The sequence below is a fragment of the Carcharhinus amblyrhynchos genome, chromosome 3 (genome assembly GCF_965287045.1).
Source record: "Carcharhinus amblyrhynchos chromosome 3, sCarAmb.v2.hapA, whole genome shotgun sequence".
NCBI lineage: Eukaryota > Metazoa > Chordata > Chondrichthyes > Carcharhiniformes > Carcharhinidae > Carcharhinus > Carcharhinus amblyrhynchos.
This window is the reverse complement of record NC_137326.1, coordinates 58,936,380-58,955,320: the sequence shown is the minus strand read 5'-3', so window position 1 is coordinate 58,955,320 and position 18,941 is coordinate 58,936,380. Positions and strand designations below refer to the sequence as shown.

General features: G+C 44.6%; 1 protein-coding gene across 1 annotated transcript in view; it reads right to left on the bottom strand.

Annotated features, from left to right (window-relative positions):
* The window catches only part of dnah1 (dynein, axonemal, heavy chain 1), a 537,372-nt gene that overhangs the window by 70,690 nt on the left and 447,741 nt on the right, over positions 1 to 18,941 (bottom strand). The window contains exons 70-71 of the mRNA XM_080184401.1: positions 16,767 to 16,898; positions 11,031 to 11,201 (exon numbers count right to left, since the gene is read on the bottom strand). Of these exons, the coding sequence (XP_080040527.1) occupies positions 11,031 to 11,201; positions 16,767 to 16,898 (303 nt within the window). The remainder of the gene's footprint in view (positions 1 to 11,030; positions 11,202 to 16,766; positions 16,899 to 18,941) is intronic.

Genomic DNA, 18,941 nt, shown 5'->3' with positions numbered 1-18,941 from the left:
CACCCACCTGGCAGATTTGGGAGCAATAAGCTTAATCTTGTCTGAAGCCTCCATCCCATTAACGATTCCACTGGGGCAATTCCTGTTATTGTCTGAGGGGTAGTCCTATGGTTGAATAAAAATCACACCAGTTTCATCTCTATGGATACTGCAGGTTGGTTCTTCATGCTGCACTTAAAAGTCTACACCACTTATTCAGACAATCCTTTTGGTGACAGGATGCTGTGCTAATGTGTTTAATTCCATTATAAATCATAAAGGTCTGAAACTCTACCATTGTCAGAGACCAGGATTTCAGGTATCCTGTGCATGCAGAACTTTGGCAGTGATATCATAGGAAGTGGTGGAGTTCATACAATGTATCTCCAACCATTTGAAGTGCACCATAATTAAGAAAATGGAACCAGGCAAAGTCTACATGCAATAGAATCCAGAGCCTACCATGCCACTCCAATGGATATAGGAAGGCTGGGACAGGGTGGGGGTGGAGTTTGTGATTCTATTGACATAACTCACACTGTGTAACCAAGTTGGTAATGTCAAAGCCGGGCCACCATACATGGCTCCTGGCTAGCATTTTCATTTAGGGTGGTTATGGTGTAATTTCACAAGTAGCAGACGTCACCCTGGGTGAAGAACAACTACACAGGAACTCCAGAGGAAAATGCCATCATCAACATTGAGCTCGTCCTTCTTCATCTAGTAGTGTTTCATTTCATCTGAGGGCTGTCCTCTGAATCCCCCGTACAATATTTTGTTTTTTTTGACTTAGACAGGATTGAGTCCTTTCGTATCCAGGCTTTGATATGCTTTGCAGATACTGGCAAGATGTTTAAAAGATGGAGGATCATCATGTCCTATTCCACAGCTGGTGGTGAAGCTTGACTTCTGGGCAATAGCAGATGACTCAATGCATCAATGTTAGCTATCCGGAGCTTGGGGCGGTTCTCTAGGAGGTTAGCATAAGCTGCCAGTAACAAGGCTGAATGCTGTTTCCGGGCAGATGCAATGTGGGGTATTGCCTTGTCTTCTTTAAAAAGTCTCAGCAACGGTTTATGATCATTCACTATGAAAAAGCGTCTAGTGTAGACATACTGATGGAACTTGTTAATGCTGAAGAGAACTGCCAATTTCTCAATCTGGGAATGTCTCCACTCAGTGTCCAAGAGGGTCCTAGATGTGTATGCAATAGACTTCTCTGTCCCTCTCTCCAGCATTGTGCCAGTTCTGCCCCAAACCTATAAGGGGAAGCATCACTTGTCAAGATAAGATTCTTTTTGGGGCCAAAGTGAGTCAATAAATTAGAGGACAAAGGTTGCTGTTTAACTTTGTTGAACAGCTATGACACTCCCCAAGACCATCTTTGGTATTTCTATAGTAGAACATGCAGGGTGGGCAGCAAAGAAGCTAAATTAGGAATAAACTTCCCAAAATAACTCCAGAAAGAATTTCAATTTCATGGGGTTCCTTTGAGTTGACACCTCCTTATAGGCCCTTAGCTCGTCTTCCATTGGACTGACTTATCTGGCTTAAGGACAGGAACAACAAATACAGCCCACTCTGTGACCTTTATGGGTCTCATTATGCCCAGCTTTTCTAGGCATTGCAATTCTGACTCTACCTTTTCCAATAGGGAGTATTGAAATAGCCTCACTCTAAAATATTTAGATGCAGCATTGGGGTTGATGTAAATCTTTGGCTCTCTTTATTTTCTCAAGCCTTTTTTTGGAAGACTTCAAGGTACTTATTCATGACTTCCTACAATCCTCTCATGCCTGACTTAAAGATCTCCAGCCAATTCAGTCTGATGTGTTGGAGCCAATCTTTCCCCATAAGGCTAGGTCTTTGAGTAGAACTCAAGCTGATTACTCCCTGTAAGTCACTAGAGTTGGCATGGTGCCCTTTAACAGCAATGGTAAGTGGCCAGCCTGGCTTTTGTGCTTTCTAAGTTCAGGAGTTGAATACCAGTCTGGAGGTGATTATAAATCTGTGCCACAATAATGGAGACCACAGCTCCCATATCCACTTCCATTTTTAATGGGTGGCCATTTATTAACAACTACCAACAAAAGTCAACCTCTGTCATGGAGATGCGATTTAATTGCATTGTTCCTGGTTGTGGGCCTAATTGCAAGGTACAATCCAGCACTTTTCTCAAAATAGTATATATTTTGATTGTCCCTATACTCTAGCCTCAACTGTGCTCTTTTGCAACACTTGTAACAGTCTGCTGTCTGACATCTACAATCTTTTGGAATATGTTTCCTAGGAGTCTGACGCTGACTCTGGGACTTCCCTTGACTGTCTAGTGACGCAACTTGGATTCCAGGAATTCTGAGATATTTTGCTGATACCATTGCTCTCAGTTGAGGAATGAACATCACATGAAGCTCCTCCCCCAATCAGAGGACACTGCTGTCTGACATTCCTTGTAGTTCCTGAACTCCTTTCTCTGCATTCTCCAATGATACAGCTATCTCAATTGCCTTCTTTAAATCCAGATTGGGTTCTGCCAATATTTTATTTTGGACTGTCACCTCATCTCGCAACATGTCATTCAGGGGTTGCCCAAGTTCACAGTGTTCTGGCAATGTGTGCAGTCTGATCAGAAATTCGGTGACAGATACCCCAGGGGTTCACCCTTCTGTGTTATAGTGGTATCGCTGGAGAATTATGGAAGATTTAATGAAGGTCATAATAGCTTTAAACTAAATCATAGAATCCCTACAGTGCAGAAGAGGCTATTAAGCCCATTGACTCTGCACTGACTCACCAACACAGTAGCTCAATCTGCCCTATCCCCATAATCCCCCACATTTCCCATGGTTGATCAATCTAATCTACAGTCCACTGATTCATTAAAGGTTTTGGAATCAGGGACATCAGAGTAGATCAGGCTTTTGATCACACTGAAGATCGGTACCCTGCATACCATCAACTTTCTGCTTCCCATCTCCCTCAATACTATTGGCCTGAAAGAAGAAACACATGCGCTCTGCATACTGGACCCAGTCTTCTATGTATGCTTTGTAGGCTTCAAATTACCCAAAAAGAGGCATTTTTCTTACCGGAGGATTACTTGTCTCAATAGTAAAGAGAAGAAAATTTGCTCACCCCATCTTTGCTGCCAATGAAATAATCTTATAGGGGCCAGTCTTCTATCACCTATCGCTCTTTTATTTATAGTGATATCTGAACACCGGTCAAGAGCTACAGAGTACAGATCAGTTACGGGTCTATTGACTGCTGGCCTGAATGGAGCCAATGGTTTTGAACACCCCCATTTGCTGCTTTCCTATTGGGCAAGCTTCCACTCACCTAATAGGGGGGGATCATATCCATAGAGAGCCCTGGGGAGATCTACTGATGACACCCCCATGGCCATCATAGCAATTTATTGATCTAAGAAAGGATACACACGTCTTGGAGGCAACAAAGGTTTACTAGATTGCTTTGTGAGAAAATAGAGTTGTCCTCAGGTGAGAATTTGAGTAAGATGGGCCTCTCTGAAAATTGGGAGAATAAGAACTAATCTCAATGAAATCTGTGAGTTTCTATCTTAACAGGATAGATGCTGAGAGGTTGTTTCCCCCTGGATGAAGAGTGCAGAACTTCAAGACATAGGACCCGATTTTACCATTTTGATTCGAAGTGCAAGGAAAATAGATTGGTAATTGTAGTGATTTTAACTTTTCCAACATTGACTGGGACAGCCATAGTCTTAGAGGCTTGGATGGAGAGAAATTTGTTGAGTGTATTCAGGAGGAATTTCTCATTCAGTATGTGGATGGCCTGACTAGAGAGGGGGCAAATCTTGATCTCCTCTTGGGAAGTAAGGAAGGGTAGGTGACAGAAATGTTAGTGAGGGATCACTTTGGGACCAGTGACTGTAATTCCATTAGTTTTAAGATAGCTATGCAGAATGATAGGTTTGGCCCGAAAGTTAAAATTCTAAATGGGGCAAGGCCAATTTTGATGGTATCAGGCAGGAACTTTCAAAAGTTAATTGGGGGAGTCCGTGGGAAGATAAAGGAACGTCTGGTAAGTGGGAGGTTTTCAAAAGTGTGTTAACCAGGGTTCAGGGTAAGCACATTCCTCTTAGAGTGAAGGGCAAGACTGATAGAAGTGGGGAACCCTGGATGACTTGGGATATTGAGGTTCTGGTCAAGAAGAAGAAGGAGGCACATGACATGCATTGGCAGCTGGGATCAAGTGCATTCCTTGAAGGGTACAGAGGGTGTAGGAGTAGGGTTAGGAGAGAAATCAGAAGGGCAAAAGGGGACAGGAGATTGTTCTGGCAGATAGGCAAAAGAGAATCCAAAAAGCTTCTAAAAATATATAAAGGGTAAGGAGTAACAAGAGAGACAGTGGGACCTCTTAAGGACAAGGTCATCTATGTGCAGATCCATAAGAGATGGGTGACATCCTCAATGATTATTTCTCATCCGTATTCACTGTTGGAAAAAACATAGATATTAGGAAACTAGGCAGCTGGAGTACTGTGTGCAGTTTTGGGCGCCGCACCTGTGCAAAGATATTTTGGCCTTGGAGGGAGTGCAGAGGAGGTTTACTAGGCTGATACCGTAGTTGAGGGGGTTGAGCTATGAGGAGAGGCTGAATAAACTAGGCTTGTACTCGTTAGAGTTTAGAAGAATGAGGGGAGATCTCATTGAGACGTATAAGATGATGAATGGGATGGATAGGATACAGGTGGAGAGACTCTTCCCGCTCAAAAAAGACAGTAGGACTAGGGGGCACAGCCTCAAGATAAAGGGGGGGCGGTTTAGAATGGAGTTGAGGAGGAACTTCTTCGCTCAAAGGGTGGTGAATCTCTGCCTGTTGAAGTGGTGGAGGCTGCCTCGCTAAATATTTTTAAGACGCGGGTTGATGGGTTTTTGATAAGAGAGGGGATTAAGGGTTATGGGGAGAGGGCAGGGAGGTGGAACTGAGCCGCGACAGATCAGCCATGATCTTATTGAATGGCGGGGCAGGCTCGAAGGGCTAGATGGCCTACTCCTGCTCCTATTTCTTATGTTCTTATGTAAATAAATATTGATGTCTTGAGGAGTGTACATTTAACAGAGAAGGAGGCGCTGGAAGTCTTAAAGCCCACCAAGATAGATAAATCCCCAGTACCTGATGAATTGTATCCCAGGACACTGGAGGCTAGGGAGGAAATTGATCCCCTAGCAGAGATATTTGAATCATCAATAGTCACAGGTGAGGTGCTTGAAGATTGGAGGGTGGCAAATGTTGTGCCTTTGTTTAAGAAGGGCTGCAGGGAAAAGCCTGGGAACTGCAGGCCAGTGAGCCTCACATTTAAAGTGGGTAAGTTGTTCGAAGGTATTTTGAGAGATAGGGTCTACAGGCATTTAGAGATGCAAGGACTAATTAGGGATAGTCAGTGGAAAATCATGTCTCACAAGTTTGATTGAATTTTTTGAAGGTGTAGCCAAGAAGGCAGGTGAGGGCAGTGCAAGTGGTGTCGTCTACATGGACTTTAGCAAGGTTTTTGACAAGGTACCACATGATAGATTGTTGCATAAGATTAAATCTCACAGGTGAGGTAGCCAAATGGATACAAAATTGGCTTGATGACAGAGCTGGAGGGTGGTTGTAGAGGGTTGTTTTTCAAACAGGAGGCCTGTAACCAGTGGTGTGCCTCAGGGATCGGTGCTGGGTCCACTGTTATCTGTCATTTATATTAATGATTTGGATGAGAATTTAGGAGGCATGGTTAGTAAGTTTGCAGATGAAACCAAGACTGCCAGCACAGCAGACAGTGAAGAAGGTTAGAACTGCAATAGGATCTTTATCAATTGGGCCAGTGGGCTGATGAATAGCAGATGGAGTTTAATTTAGAGAAATGCAAAGTGATGCATTTTGGTCGATCGAACCAGGGCCAGACTTACTCAATTAATGGTAGGGCACTGGGGAGAGTTATAGAACAAAGAGATCTAGGGGTACAGGTTCATAGCTCCTTGAAAGTGGAGTCACAGGTAAAGAAGGCATTTGGCATGCTTGGTTTCATCGGTCAGAACACTGAATACAGAATTTGGGACGTCTTGTTGAAGTTGTTCAAGACATTGGTAAGGCCACACTGTGTACAGTTCTGGTCACCCTACTATAGAAAGGATATTATTAAACTAGAAAGAGTGCAAAAAAGATTTACTAGAATGATAGCCGGGACTTGATGGTTTGAGTTCTAAGGAGAGGCTGGATAGACTGGGATTTTTTCTTCTAGAACGTAGGAGGTTTCGGGGTGATATTATAGAGGTCTATAAAATAATGAGAGTCAGAGATCAGCTAGATAGTCAATATCTTTTCCCAAATGTAGGAGAGTCTTAAACTAGAGGGCATAGGTTTAAGGTGAGAAGGGAGAGATACAAAAGGATCCAGAGGGGCAATTTTTTCACAGAGGCTGGTGTCTGGAACAAACTGCCAGAAGTAGTAGTAGAGGCGGGTGCAAGTGTTTAGACAATTACACGGGTAAAATGGTTACAGAGAGATATGAGCCAAATGCAGGCAATTGGGACTAGCTGGGGGTTAAAATAAGGGATAGTATTGACAAGTTGGGCCGAAGGCTGTAAACCTCTATGATTCAAAAATGGGAGTATTTCAGATCCTACTTTTAGACCTGTTCTCTGCAGCCTTCCTACGCACTCTACCTGAAAAAATATTAGTGATTCTGAATCACGCTGCACAAGCCTGTGGGCATGGCTTATTGTGCCTGAAACACTGCTGCTCTGATTGGCGCCTCCAACTGTGCACGCTCACAAAAAAAAGATAGAATACTGCTCCCCTACCACATCATGCCCGGGCTGCATAATGCCTCCCCCTGGTCCCCACAGACACTGCCCCCCCCCTTCAACATGACCCCCTTATCCCCCCAGTTGCCTGCCACCCAGGCCAATTGCAGCCTCTAACCTCTTGCTGCCCACCCCCCCGCCCCGCCAGTGAAGTCAGGGAGAGTGGCAGTGAACTGCCCCTTCCCCTTCACTCATCTCAGGCAGCGTGGCAGCAGACTCCACCACCCCCCCCCCCCACTCATTGGGTGAAGGAAGGAACGTCTGAGGCCTCTGGCACGCAGGGGCCCGCCAGCGGCGAGGACTTAGCTGGCCCCAAGCTACATGCTGGTTCTCTGAGATCACTTCTCCCTCAGCTGCTGGAGACGCAGCAACAGAGTCAGGGAATGCAGGAGGGGTTGATAGCCACTGTGGATCAACTGTAAGACTGTTGGGAGGAGTCCCAAAGCTTCCAGGTGGACAAGCTATTGCTTCTCTTGCGTGCTTCCCAGGCCAACACTGCAAGGGTGGCTTCTACAGTGGAAAGCCTGGGGCAAGGGATCCTCACCATGAGTGGCAGGCTCCAAGTGATGGCCAAGTTACAGCAGGCCACAGCAGAATCCCAGAGGGCTGCGGCCAAGTCACAGCAGACCACAGCTGAGGGACTGAACAGGCTTCTCAGGATTCTGCGGCCCATGGCTGAGAGACTCGAGAGCTTGCAAGAGACCCAGCAGGACACGCTGAGATATAGTGGGCTATGGCAACAGCTGTTGAGAACGTGGCCCAATCTCAGAGGGTCATGGCTGAGGGATTGCAGGGCATGACCCTATCTCAGAAGGCCAAGGCTGATGGCTTGCCGAGTGTGGCCCAGTCTCAGAGGGCACTTGCTGTAGCCATTGAAAGGTGGCCCCTGACTCGTGGCCATCGCAGAGGTCTCACCCACCATGGGTAGGACGCAGGTGGTTCTCCAGGATGCTGGAGCTTCTGGAGCTCACTGCAGAAGCACTGCTATCCCATGGAGTGACCTAGAGGCCCACAGGAATCCCAAGGGTGGAGGAAGGGTTCGAGCCCATGCTGGGGCCTTCTAGCCAGGAGACTGTGGCTTTGTCTGCACCTTCTGACCCCCCCCTTCCTGATGCTGGGGCATCTCAGAAGCAGTAGGGTGAAGAGGGTTCCATGGAAACATTCCAGACACCTGGAAGCAGGCCAGGACCCTCAAAGTTCAGGGCCTCCAGAGGATGCCCGCCACACGCACCACAGGGCTTGATAAGCAGCTGACCCCCTCCACTTCTGGTGTATATTCTGGGGACTCAATGAGATGTAGTAGTAGACCACATTAAGGTTAGGAAGTTGCAGTTGCACTGAGATGGCACAGGTAAAGGGTTGCACTAGTTAGAAAGATATTTAAGCAACTCAATGTTCTCTGTTCACAAGTTTTTATGATAGAATGTCGTATTTAAACACCTTTATTGTAAATAAATATTTTTCACCACCCACCTATGACTAATTTGTCTTGATTATGAATCCTCTTCCATTGATGATCACCTGATGATCATCACTGTTGATGTCAGCTGGGGAGGCCCCTTAATGCTGTCTCACTGAGAAAAGGAAAGCATTGGTTCCTCAGACCCCATGAGCGATTCCTTCTTGTCCTCCACCCCAGGGCCCTGTATGGAGGTTTCAGATCCCTTACCCACTATACAGATGTGGGTCCAGATGCCAGCATACATGTGGAGCTCAGGTAGGAGTCAGACTAGTTTGCACCAGGGCATCATCATAATGGTGTTTATTTAGCTAGTCGTGATCACCCGCCTGCCTGCCAAAAAACTCACTAACACAAAGTAGCTGGGCCCACCACTCTAGTGTAATAATGTGCAGGATATAGAAGGAATTTGTGGAGTGGGGAGGGTGGGGGACACAATAGAACCCATAGACACAAATTCCTAGCGAATGAACCAGCTGATGATCAGGGCCTCCCTTGATGCCCTCACATGCCTCATTTGGGTTGCCAACCCTTGAGTGCCTGGTTGGTGTTCCTCGGCATGCTCTTCCTCTTCCTCCTCCTGCTGGTTGTCCTCCCCAACAACAGCCGGCTGGTCAGCTTCCATGTCCTCCTCCTCCAAGAGGTCACCTCTCTGTAGAGCCAGATTGTGCTATGCCTTGTACACAACCACCATGGGGGAAGAAATCACTGGGCTGTATTGGAGGGCCCCACCATATCAGTCCAGACACCGGAATCGCATCTTGAGGAGCCCAATGCACTTTTCCACTAGCACGTGGATGCTATATGAGCCTCATTATAGTGGGTGTCCACCTCAGACATAGGCAGCTGCACAGCATCATTAGCCATGTCTGAAATGGGTAACCAGTATCACCTAGGAGCCAACCTTACAGCCTTCTTGAATGCCTCCGGGACGTCTGAGTTCCTGACAATGAAGCTGTCATGCATGCTGTCTGGATGTTTGGTGCAGATGTGCATGATGCTTTTATTATAGTTGTACACTGGCTGAACATTCAGGGAGTGGAACACCTTTTTATTTATAAATCTTCGTGGATTCTATAGGAGGGTCTTGACAGTGACCTATGTGCAGTGCAAGCGATTGCCCCCTGCACGTTAGGAATCCCCAGATTGGCTGCGAATCCTGCAGCCCAGGCTTCCTGCTGTGCCTGGTCCAGATTGAAGTTGATGAACTGGCCAGCCCGGGCATACAGAGTTTCAATTACCTACTTGACACAGGTATGCATGGCAGATTGGGAGATACCAGAGACATCTCCGTTCGGAGGTCTAGGAAGAACCAGTCGCATGTAAATTTAGAGTGGCCGTCAACTTGACAGCCACCAAGAGTGGGTGACCCCGCCCTCGTCTAGGTGCAAGGTCCTGCAACAGGTTGCCCAGGTGTTGCACAGCCTCCTTTCGGAGTTGGAGACGTCGGCAGCACACAGTGTCTGACATTTGCACGAAGGACACCGAGGTCAGTGTTGAGACCCAGGTCCATGCTGCAAGTTGGACATGGAAACCCTGCAGAGCAACAACTGACGGAGCTGCTACCGACCCGAGATAGAAAACTGCCACAACAACAGGACGCTTATGAGTAGCTGAGAGCTGTTGGACACTATGCACTTACCTCCTCATTAACACTCACTGATGAAGCACCCGAATTGGACATGTTTGATTTGCGCCGATTCCCAATTGGCAAACATGGTGATAAAGGGGAAAGTGCTGGTAAATTATGATGTCCAGCCCATTAATTCAATTTAAATGCATTCAAATGCATTTAAATTGCCGTCGCACCCATTTTGAGTGCGGTCCTGATCATGGCCATTTTCAGCCATTGGTAAAGGCTGAAAATGGAGGTGCGCAGGTGATCACGATCGTGATAATTGCCTCACGTCCAACTTGACAAAGTTTTCACGCCCGAAAATAGGCGCAACTTGATGGTAAAGTCGGGTCCATAGTCTCTGGATGAGAATGAGATGGGTGAAATTTCTTCACTCAAATGGTTGTGAATTTTTGGAATTCTCTACCCTAAGGATTATGGATTCTCAGTGGTTAAGTATATTCAAGGGTTAAATAGGTATAATTTGGACATTAGGGGAATCAATAGCAATGGAATTTGCATAGGAAAATTAGGTCAAAGATCAGCCATAATTTTATTGAGTGGTGGAGTAGATTTGAAGGGCCATATGACCAACTCATGCTCCTTTTCTCTATGTTCTAATGTATCATTTCTTCTAAAGCAGAGATAACTATGAGAAGATTTAGTGGGGGTTTTCAAATTATGAAGGCTTTTAGTAGGTTAATTGAAATAATCTATTTTTTCTGGTCTTGGATGTTGCTAGTGAATGGTTATCAATTAAAAATGTGACAATAAGGGGTGAGAAGAGAAATGAAGAGAAATGAAGAGAAACATAGAGCCCAGAAAGCTTTAGAGTGAGTAATTGAGGGGGATTGAGGGAGAGAACATTACATTTTTTCTGGGGCAATAGCTATACGTTAAAACGTACAAAAGTAGAGAAGGAGGCTGGGGTCTAAGTTTGGAACTTATTGGTGGAATTAGTTTTGGATTGCTGTAGTAAAGAGCTGGCAAGGCAATGATGGACTGAATAGGCTCCTTCCACACTCAAATTCACTATGGTAAAACCTTGCTGATCTGACAATCAACAAGATGTAAGAAATCCATTATTAAGTATCCTGTACATTCAAACTGTACATTTCACGTGTTAAAATTTCAATCATAAATTTACCTTAGAACAAGAATTCAGGAAGTCATCAGAGAGGTTCATGTATGTTTTCAATAAATTTGCTTTTATTCCCCTTGGTGGTTCGATAGTCATCTTGGAGCCATTTTGAAGGATTGAAACTGGAAACTTATTGCTTGGTAAACTAGTCAACCAAAGCCTGAAATCTCGATGGACCTGAATGTTAAAAAATATATCTTACTGAATAAATTGGAAGTAGTTCCAAAATATCAAATACAGTTTTGCTTCCTGGATTTGACAGGATGATGGGGTCCCCACTCCAAGATAAAATAGGGGCAAAACTCACCCCTGTTCTATCAAGTTGTCCAGTCGACATTTAATGGTTCTTAATTTGATCGAAGATAAGACTTCTGTTCCTATCTGATGGGTAATCCCCACCTCATAGAGATGCCAGTCAGTCAAAGTGCAGGATCAGTGGCCACCACTGGTACAGTATTCAATAACCAACACTGAACAGCCATAGAACTGGAGTTAAACTAAGTGGATGGGAAGTGGGTAGCATTGGGGATGAAGGGGTGGGGGCAAAGGCCAGAAAGTAAACAGGGCAGGTGGGACAGTCTGGAGAGAACCCTCCAGTAACCTAGGGGGCCTAAGATAGAGCTGCCCCCTTGCTTGCCATCAACCCACACAAGTGCTGGGCTGGATGCTTGCCGTGGAATGCTCCTGCTGCTGATTAAATCCCAGTGGAGACAGGACAAGGCACAAATGACCATTAATTAAATAAGGGCCTCAACGGGCCCAGCTGATGCCTCCCCTGCCACTGGTAAAACTGTGGTGGAGGCAGGGACAGAAATGCCTTAGGGAGTAGTAATTCTAGTATGATATAATTTAGCATTCAGCTTGAGTGTGAGAAATTTGGGACTGAAATATGTGTCAAAGTTAAAGAAGGGGATTTACAAAGGTGTGAGGATGGAATTGGCCAAAGTAAACTGGACATCTAGATTAGTAGGTAAGACAATAGATGATGAGTAGTGGCAAACTTCTAGGGAGATAATTCATGACTTCCAGCAAAAATACATCCTAACGAGGAGGAAAGACTCAAGGCGGGGGGAGAACCTACCATGGATAATTAAGGAAGTTAAGGATGATTTTGAGTTGAAAGCGGAAACATATAAAATGGCAAAGGTTAGTGGTATGTCTGAAGTGTGGGATAGATTCAGAATGCAGCAAAGATAGATTAAACTATGAAGGCAAGCCAGCGAGAAACATAAAAGCAGACAATAAGGACAGAATTTTACAAAAAAATTCTAAGTGTCGAATGAGTGAGACAATGGGAGAATTTCAGATTTGTTTTTTGGGTGAGTTTGAAAATGCACATAGTATGGGGGGAGCCTGAACTAACTAGTGAAGTTAGTTGCTGAGCTCTAGGGGCACCATTGCACAGGTGTCCTGATCTCACAATGTGCTGGGAGATATTGTGCTACACCGCCCCCCCCACCCCATCCCCACATGGACATCACTAATAGCCCCTCCTCCACCGCCAGAGTTCCCTACTCCCTACTGATTGCCCCTAACAGAGCTCTTTACACCTCTTGCCGATCACCCACGGCACAGTTCCCCTTCCCTCCCACCTTGGCATCGGTCCTCCCTTCTCTCCCACCTCTGCAAAGCACCCCCGTGTCGTATCTCCACCTTACTCTGTTTCTGCCTCCACTCTGTCTCTGCCCCATTGGCACTGCCCCTGCACAGTTATAGTGCCCAGTGGGCAGCACCAGGGTGCCAGGCAGGCACTGCCAGAGTGCCACTGTCCCTTGGACACCAGCCAGCACTACCACCAACCACCTGGGGGCCTCAATGGCCTCTGATACCGCCCCCTCCCCCCCCACCCCACCCCACCTCCCCCTGCCCAGCAAAGCCTTCACGTTCCCTTTGCTTGGGAGACCATATGTGATTCTCACCGGGGAGAACCTCAATAAAGCCCGGATGATAGTGTTGGGGATTTGTTGATGACATGTGCTTTGCATCCCTTCTGGGCGCGAAGCTGATTTCGTCAGCCAAGCAGTGCCGGTATGATTGGGGAGAGGCAAAAAAACAAATGCAAACCTGATTTTTCACCTCCCACTCAATCTTACTACCTCGCCAAAAGTCAGGCAGGACGAAGCTGTGAGATCGCACCCTCAGAGTTTTTTCTAAGTACGTTAAAAGGAAGGGAGAAGTAAAAGAAAGCATTGGCCCTTAGAGAATGAAACTTGGGAAGTAATAATGGGGAACAAGGAATTAGCAGAAGAGTTAAATAGATATTTTGATTTGGTCTTTACTCTAGAGGATGTTACAAGCATTCCAAATTAGGGGGAGGAGTTAAATAAAGTCACCAGAGAATTAGTTATCGGCAAACTAATGGCATTCAAGGCTTACAAATCCCCTGGATCTGATGGTTAGCACACCAGATACTTAAAGGAGGCTACAGAGATTGTGGGTGTATTGGTAGTCATTTTCCAAAAATCCTTGGATTCTGGGACTGTGCCAAAGGATTGGAAAACTGCCAATGTGGCATCTTTGTTTAGAAGAGAAGGAGGCAAAATGCAGGAAACCAGAGGCCAGTTAGTCTAATTTCAGTTATTGGAAAAGTGTTAGAATCATTATTAAGGAGGGAATAGCAGTACATTTGGTAAGTCATGATCTGATCAAGCAAAGTCAGCATGATTTCACAAAGGAAAAAACCATGTTTGACAAATTTACTAGAGTTCTTTGAGGAGATATCAGCCAGAGTAAATAGAGGAAAACCAGTCGCTGTTGTATATTTGGACTTTAAAAAGGCATTTGACAAGATGCTATACAAAAGGCTACTATGCAAGATAGGAGCTCATGGTGTTGGAAGTAATATTTTGGCATGGATAGAGGATTGGCTAACTGACAGGAAGAAGCAAGTGACAATAAGGGGGTCTTTCTTAGGTTGGAAGGCAGTAACCAGTGGAGTACCACAGGGATCATTGCTGGGATCGCAGCTCTTCACAATATATGTTAATGGTTTGGAGGCAGAAACAAAGTGTACTGTGGCCAAATCTGCACATGATACAAAGGTATAAGGGAAGCAAGGTTGTAAGGAGGATATTATTTACAGGCATATTAACAAGTTAAGTGACCGGGCAGAAAATTAATAAATGGAATTCAACATGGGGAAATGAGACATTGTTCTTTTTTGGAAAAAAAATGAGAAGGTGGATTATTGTTAAATGGTGAGAGACTGCAGGAAGCTGTAGCACAAAGGGACTTGGGGGTTCTTGTTCATGAAACCTAGAAAGATAATATACAGGATGCAGAAAATAATCAGGCAGGCAAATGGAATGCTTTTATTTCAAGGGGACTGGAATATAAAAGTAAAGAGGTGTTGCTGCATCTGTACAAGGTACTAGTGAGGCCATGTACCATGTACAGTTTTGTTCCCTTATTTAAAGGAATATATATTACCATTGGAGGCAGTAGAGGAGGTTTACTAGGATTATCCCACCTATGGAGAGACTGCCATATGAGGAAAGATTAAACAGGTTGGATGAGTACTCCTTGGAGTTCAGAAAAACGAGAAATGATATGATTGAAACATAGAAGACTTTTAGGGGATTAGACAGCGTTAATGTTGGGAAAATGGTTCCACTAACGGCAGAGGGATTAGTTGCACAATAAGGGGCTGATTTAAGACAGATTTGAGGAAGAATTTCTTCTCTCAAAGAGTGGTGAATCTTGGAATTCTTTGAACTGAGAAGCTGTGGAGGCTGAGTCCTCAAACATTTTCAAGGCTGAGATCAATAGGTTTTTAATCAGTAGGGGGATTAATGGTTGCCGAGATACAGCAGGAAAGTGGATTTAGTGACTGTTAGATCAGCCACAATCTTATTAAATGGCAGACCAAGATCGAAGGACTGAATATCCCCCTCCTGACCCTATTCCTTATGATCTTAGGTGGGTAGGCACTGGGCATAGGGCACATGCCACATATAAAACTGCCACAAAATAGAACAGCCATAAAATCCCATCCACAGTGACTGATTTCTCCATGCCATTGTTTTCAACCTTGGGCATATAAAGGTAACAGTTACAATGGCTCCATTTCAAAAGCTGGAAAGTGCTTTGAGCATCCTAAGGTTGTAAGAAATAATAAGAGCTTTCTTCTTTCAACTGAATGGAGGTTGGGTGCTAGCAAAAAACAGAAAATACAAAAAATGGAAGGAACTTATTCTCATCATAGCTGCCACATATTCTAGGCAGCTGATTCAGAAGAACAGTGGTGGAAGTCTGTTTACAGTATCCCATCCTTTCAGCCATCACAACAAATGACCATAATTCAAAAGTACTTCATTGGCTGGGGTATGCTTTGGGTTGTGAAAAAGGTGCTGCATAAGTGCCCTACTTCTTTAATGATCCAGAAAAACTGGGAAATAAAACAAAGTCATTTGGCCAATCAAATTAATTTCCTTCACTGATCTATAGTACCACAATGTGAGAAAATGGAAGAATTTCTGATGGATTATTTATTTTATTATTGTATTCTAAGAGCCCACGCAGGATTAAAATTAGGTAATGCAAATTGACACTGCTGTCGGATGGAACAGAGGTATTAGTATTAGTTGCTTTTAGGTAAGTATTCATTGATTGTGTATGCTGAGTAAAAGGTAGTTCATATGTGCTAATGTATGTTAACATTTACCTAAATATTGGGCTTAAGGTTAACGTGCAGGTTCAGTCGGCAATTAGGAAGGCAAATGCAATCTTAGCATTCATGTCGAGAGGGCTAGAATACAAGAGCAGGGATGTACTTCTGAGGCTGTATAAGGCACCTGGTCAGACCCCATTTGGAGTATTGTGAGCACTTTGGGCCCTGTATCAAAGGAAGGATGTGCTGGCCTTGGAAAGGGTCCAGAGGAGGTTCACAAAAATGACGCCTGGAATGAAGAGCTTGTCATATGGGGAATAGTTGAGGACTCTGGGTCTGTACTCATTGCAGTTTAGAAGTTTGAGGGAGGATCATATTGAAACTTACAGGATACTGCAAGGCCTGGATAGAGTGGACGTGGAAAGGATGCTTCCACTAGTAGGAAAAACTTGAACCAGAGGCCACAACCTCAGGCTAAAGGGACGATCCTTTAAAACAGTGATAAGGAGGAGTTTTTTCAGCCAGAGAGTGGTGAATCTGTGGAACTGTTTGCTGCAGAAGACTGTGGAGGCCAGGTCATTGAGTGTCTTTAAGACAGAGATAGATAGGTTCTTGATTAATAAGGGGTTCAGAGGTTAAGGGGAAAAGGCAGGAGATTGGGGATGAGAAAAATATCAGCCATGATTGAGTCTGCTCCGCCATTCAATGAGCCAAGTGGCCTAATTCTGCTCCTATATCTTATGGTCTTATGGGCAAGTAAAGGTACATCTTGGTTCATAGAAGACAGCAGATGCACTTATATGGATTGGCCAGTGTTGCTGATCCCAATAAACTCCACTGTAAATCCAGCCAATTTCATCTTCTGAGGAAAAGGTGAGTAAGTTGTCCTAGGCTCTTCTGAGAGATGGGTCAACCAAAACTGAAGAATTTTTATCTACAGGCTCCATTCTTGATCAGTTGTGTCTACCAACATAATATTTTCATGGTTCCAGTTGTTTTCACACATTCCATCATCTTCATCTGTATTTTCCACACAATCTTTAATCTTGTTTGTAACCATAGCCATTTAAAGGGTCAACTGATGTAGCAAAAGCGGTTTACCTTCCTTAATGTTGAAACAGAAAAGATATTACCTTGTCAGGATCCACTGATTCAATAAGTCTTTCCAGAGAAGGCATCCAGCTAGGGGCCAGGTGACAATTTTGAAAAAACACCCATTTTCCACGCTCCATAGAATTACGCATCATGGCTTCCGCCCTCGGCCCCTGTGAATAAAAGGAATTGTTTTAACATTTCCAAAAGAAAATTCTTTCTAAAGAGTCACTTTTTTAAATCACATTTCTTGATTTTTTAAATGTACTAATCATAAACTCTTGCTAGTTTTACAATGAATCAGGAAGGACAATCAAAGCATGAAACTGAACGATCATGTTATTAGAACCTAGAACAGTACAGCACAGTACAGGCCCTTCGGCCCTCAATGTTGTGCCAAACTATATCCAAACCCAAGATCAAGCTATCCCCTCCCTATAATTCTGATGTGCTCCATGCGCCCATCCAATAACCACTTGAAAGTTCCTAAAGTGTCCGACTCCACTATCACAGCAGGCAGTCTATTCCACACCCCAACCACTCTCTGAGTGAAGAATCTACCTCGGACATCCCTTCTATATCTCCCACCATGAACTTTATAGTTATGCCCCTGAGTAACAGCTACATCCACCCGAGGAAATAGTCTCTGTGCGTCCACTCTATCTATCCTCCTCATCATCTTATAAACCTCTGTTAAGTTGCCTCTCATCCTCCTCCGTTCTAAAGAGAAAAGCCCCAGCTCCCTCAACCTTTCCTCATAAGACCTACCCTCCAAACCAGGCAGCATCCTGGTAAATCTCCTCTGCACTCTCTCCAATGCCTCCACATCCTTCTTATAGTGAAGTGACCAGAACTGAACACAATATTCCAAGTATGGTCTGACCAACGTTCGGTATAGTTGCAGCATAACCCCAGGGCTCTTAAACTCAAACCCCCTGTTAATAAATGCTAAAACACTATAAGCCTTTTTCACAGCTCTATCCATCTCAGTGGCAACCTTCAGAGATCTGTGGATATCTTGTTCCTCCACATTCCTCAGAACCTTGTCGTTGACCCTGTAATCCACATTCAAGTTTGTCCTACTAAAATGAATCACCTCGCACTTACCAGAGTTAAACTCCATCTGCCACTTTTTGGCCCAGCTCTGCATCCTATGAATGTCTCTTTGCAGCCTACAAGAGCTCTCCACCTCATCCACTACTCCACCAATCATGATGTCATCAGCAAATTTACTAACACACCCTTCAGCCCCCTCTTCCGAGTCATTGATAAAAATCACAAATAGCAGAGAACCCTACACTGACCCCTGTGGTACACCGCTGGTAACTGGCCTCCAATCTGAAAATTTTCCTTCCACCACCACCCTCTATCTTCTATGAGATAGCCAGTTACTTATTCAATCGGCCAAATTTCCTTCTATCCCACACCTCCTTATCTTCTTCATGAGCCTACCATGGGGAACCTTATCAAACGCCTTACTAAAATCCATGTATACGACATCAACTGCTCTACCTTCATCCACACACTTAGTTACTTCCTCAAAGAATTCAATCAAATTTGTCAGGCAGGACTTACCTCCCACAAAACTGTGCTGACTATCCCTCATTCAACTGCATTTTTCCAAATGGTCATAAATCTCATCTCTCAGGACCCTTTTCATTAACTTAACAATCACTGAAGTAAGACTAACTGGCCTATAATTACCAGGGTCATTCCTATTTCCTTTCTTGAAGACAGGAACAACATTTGCCACTCTCCAGTCCTCTGGCACAATCCCCGGGGACAGTAAGGACTCAAAGATCAAAGCTAAAGGCTCCGCAATCTCATCCCTTGCCTCCCAAAGTATCCTAGGATGTATCCCATCTGGCCCAGGGGACTTATCGACTCTCAGGTTTTTCAAAATTGCTAATTCATCTTCCCTCAGAACATCTACCTCCTCCCCCCTATCAGCCTGTATCACACACTCATCCTCAAAAACATGGCCCTCTTCTTAGTGAACACTGAAGAAAAGTATTCATTCAATGCCTCACCTATCTCTTCTGACTCCATGCACAAGTTCCCACCGCTATCCTTGACTGGCCCTAACCTCACCCTGGTCATTCTTTTATTTCTCACATAAGAGTAAAAAGCCTTGGGGTTTTCTTTTATCCGATCCGCTAAGGACTTCTCATGCCCCCTCCTAGCTCTCTTAAGCCCTTTCTTTAACTCATTCCTAG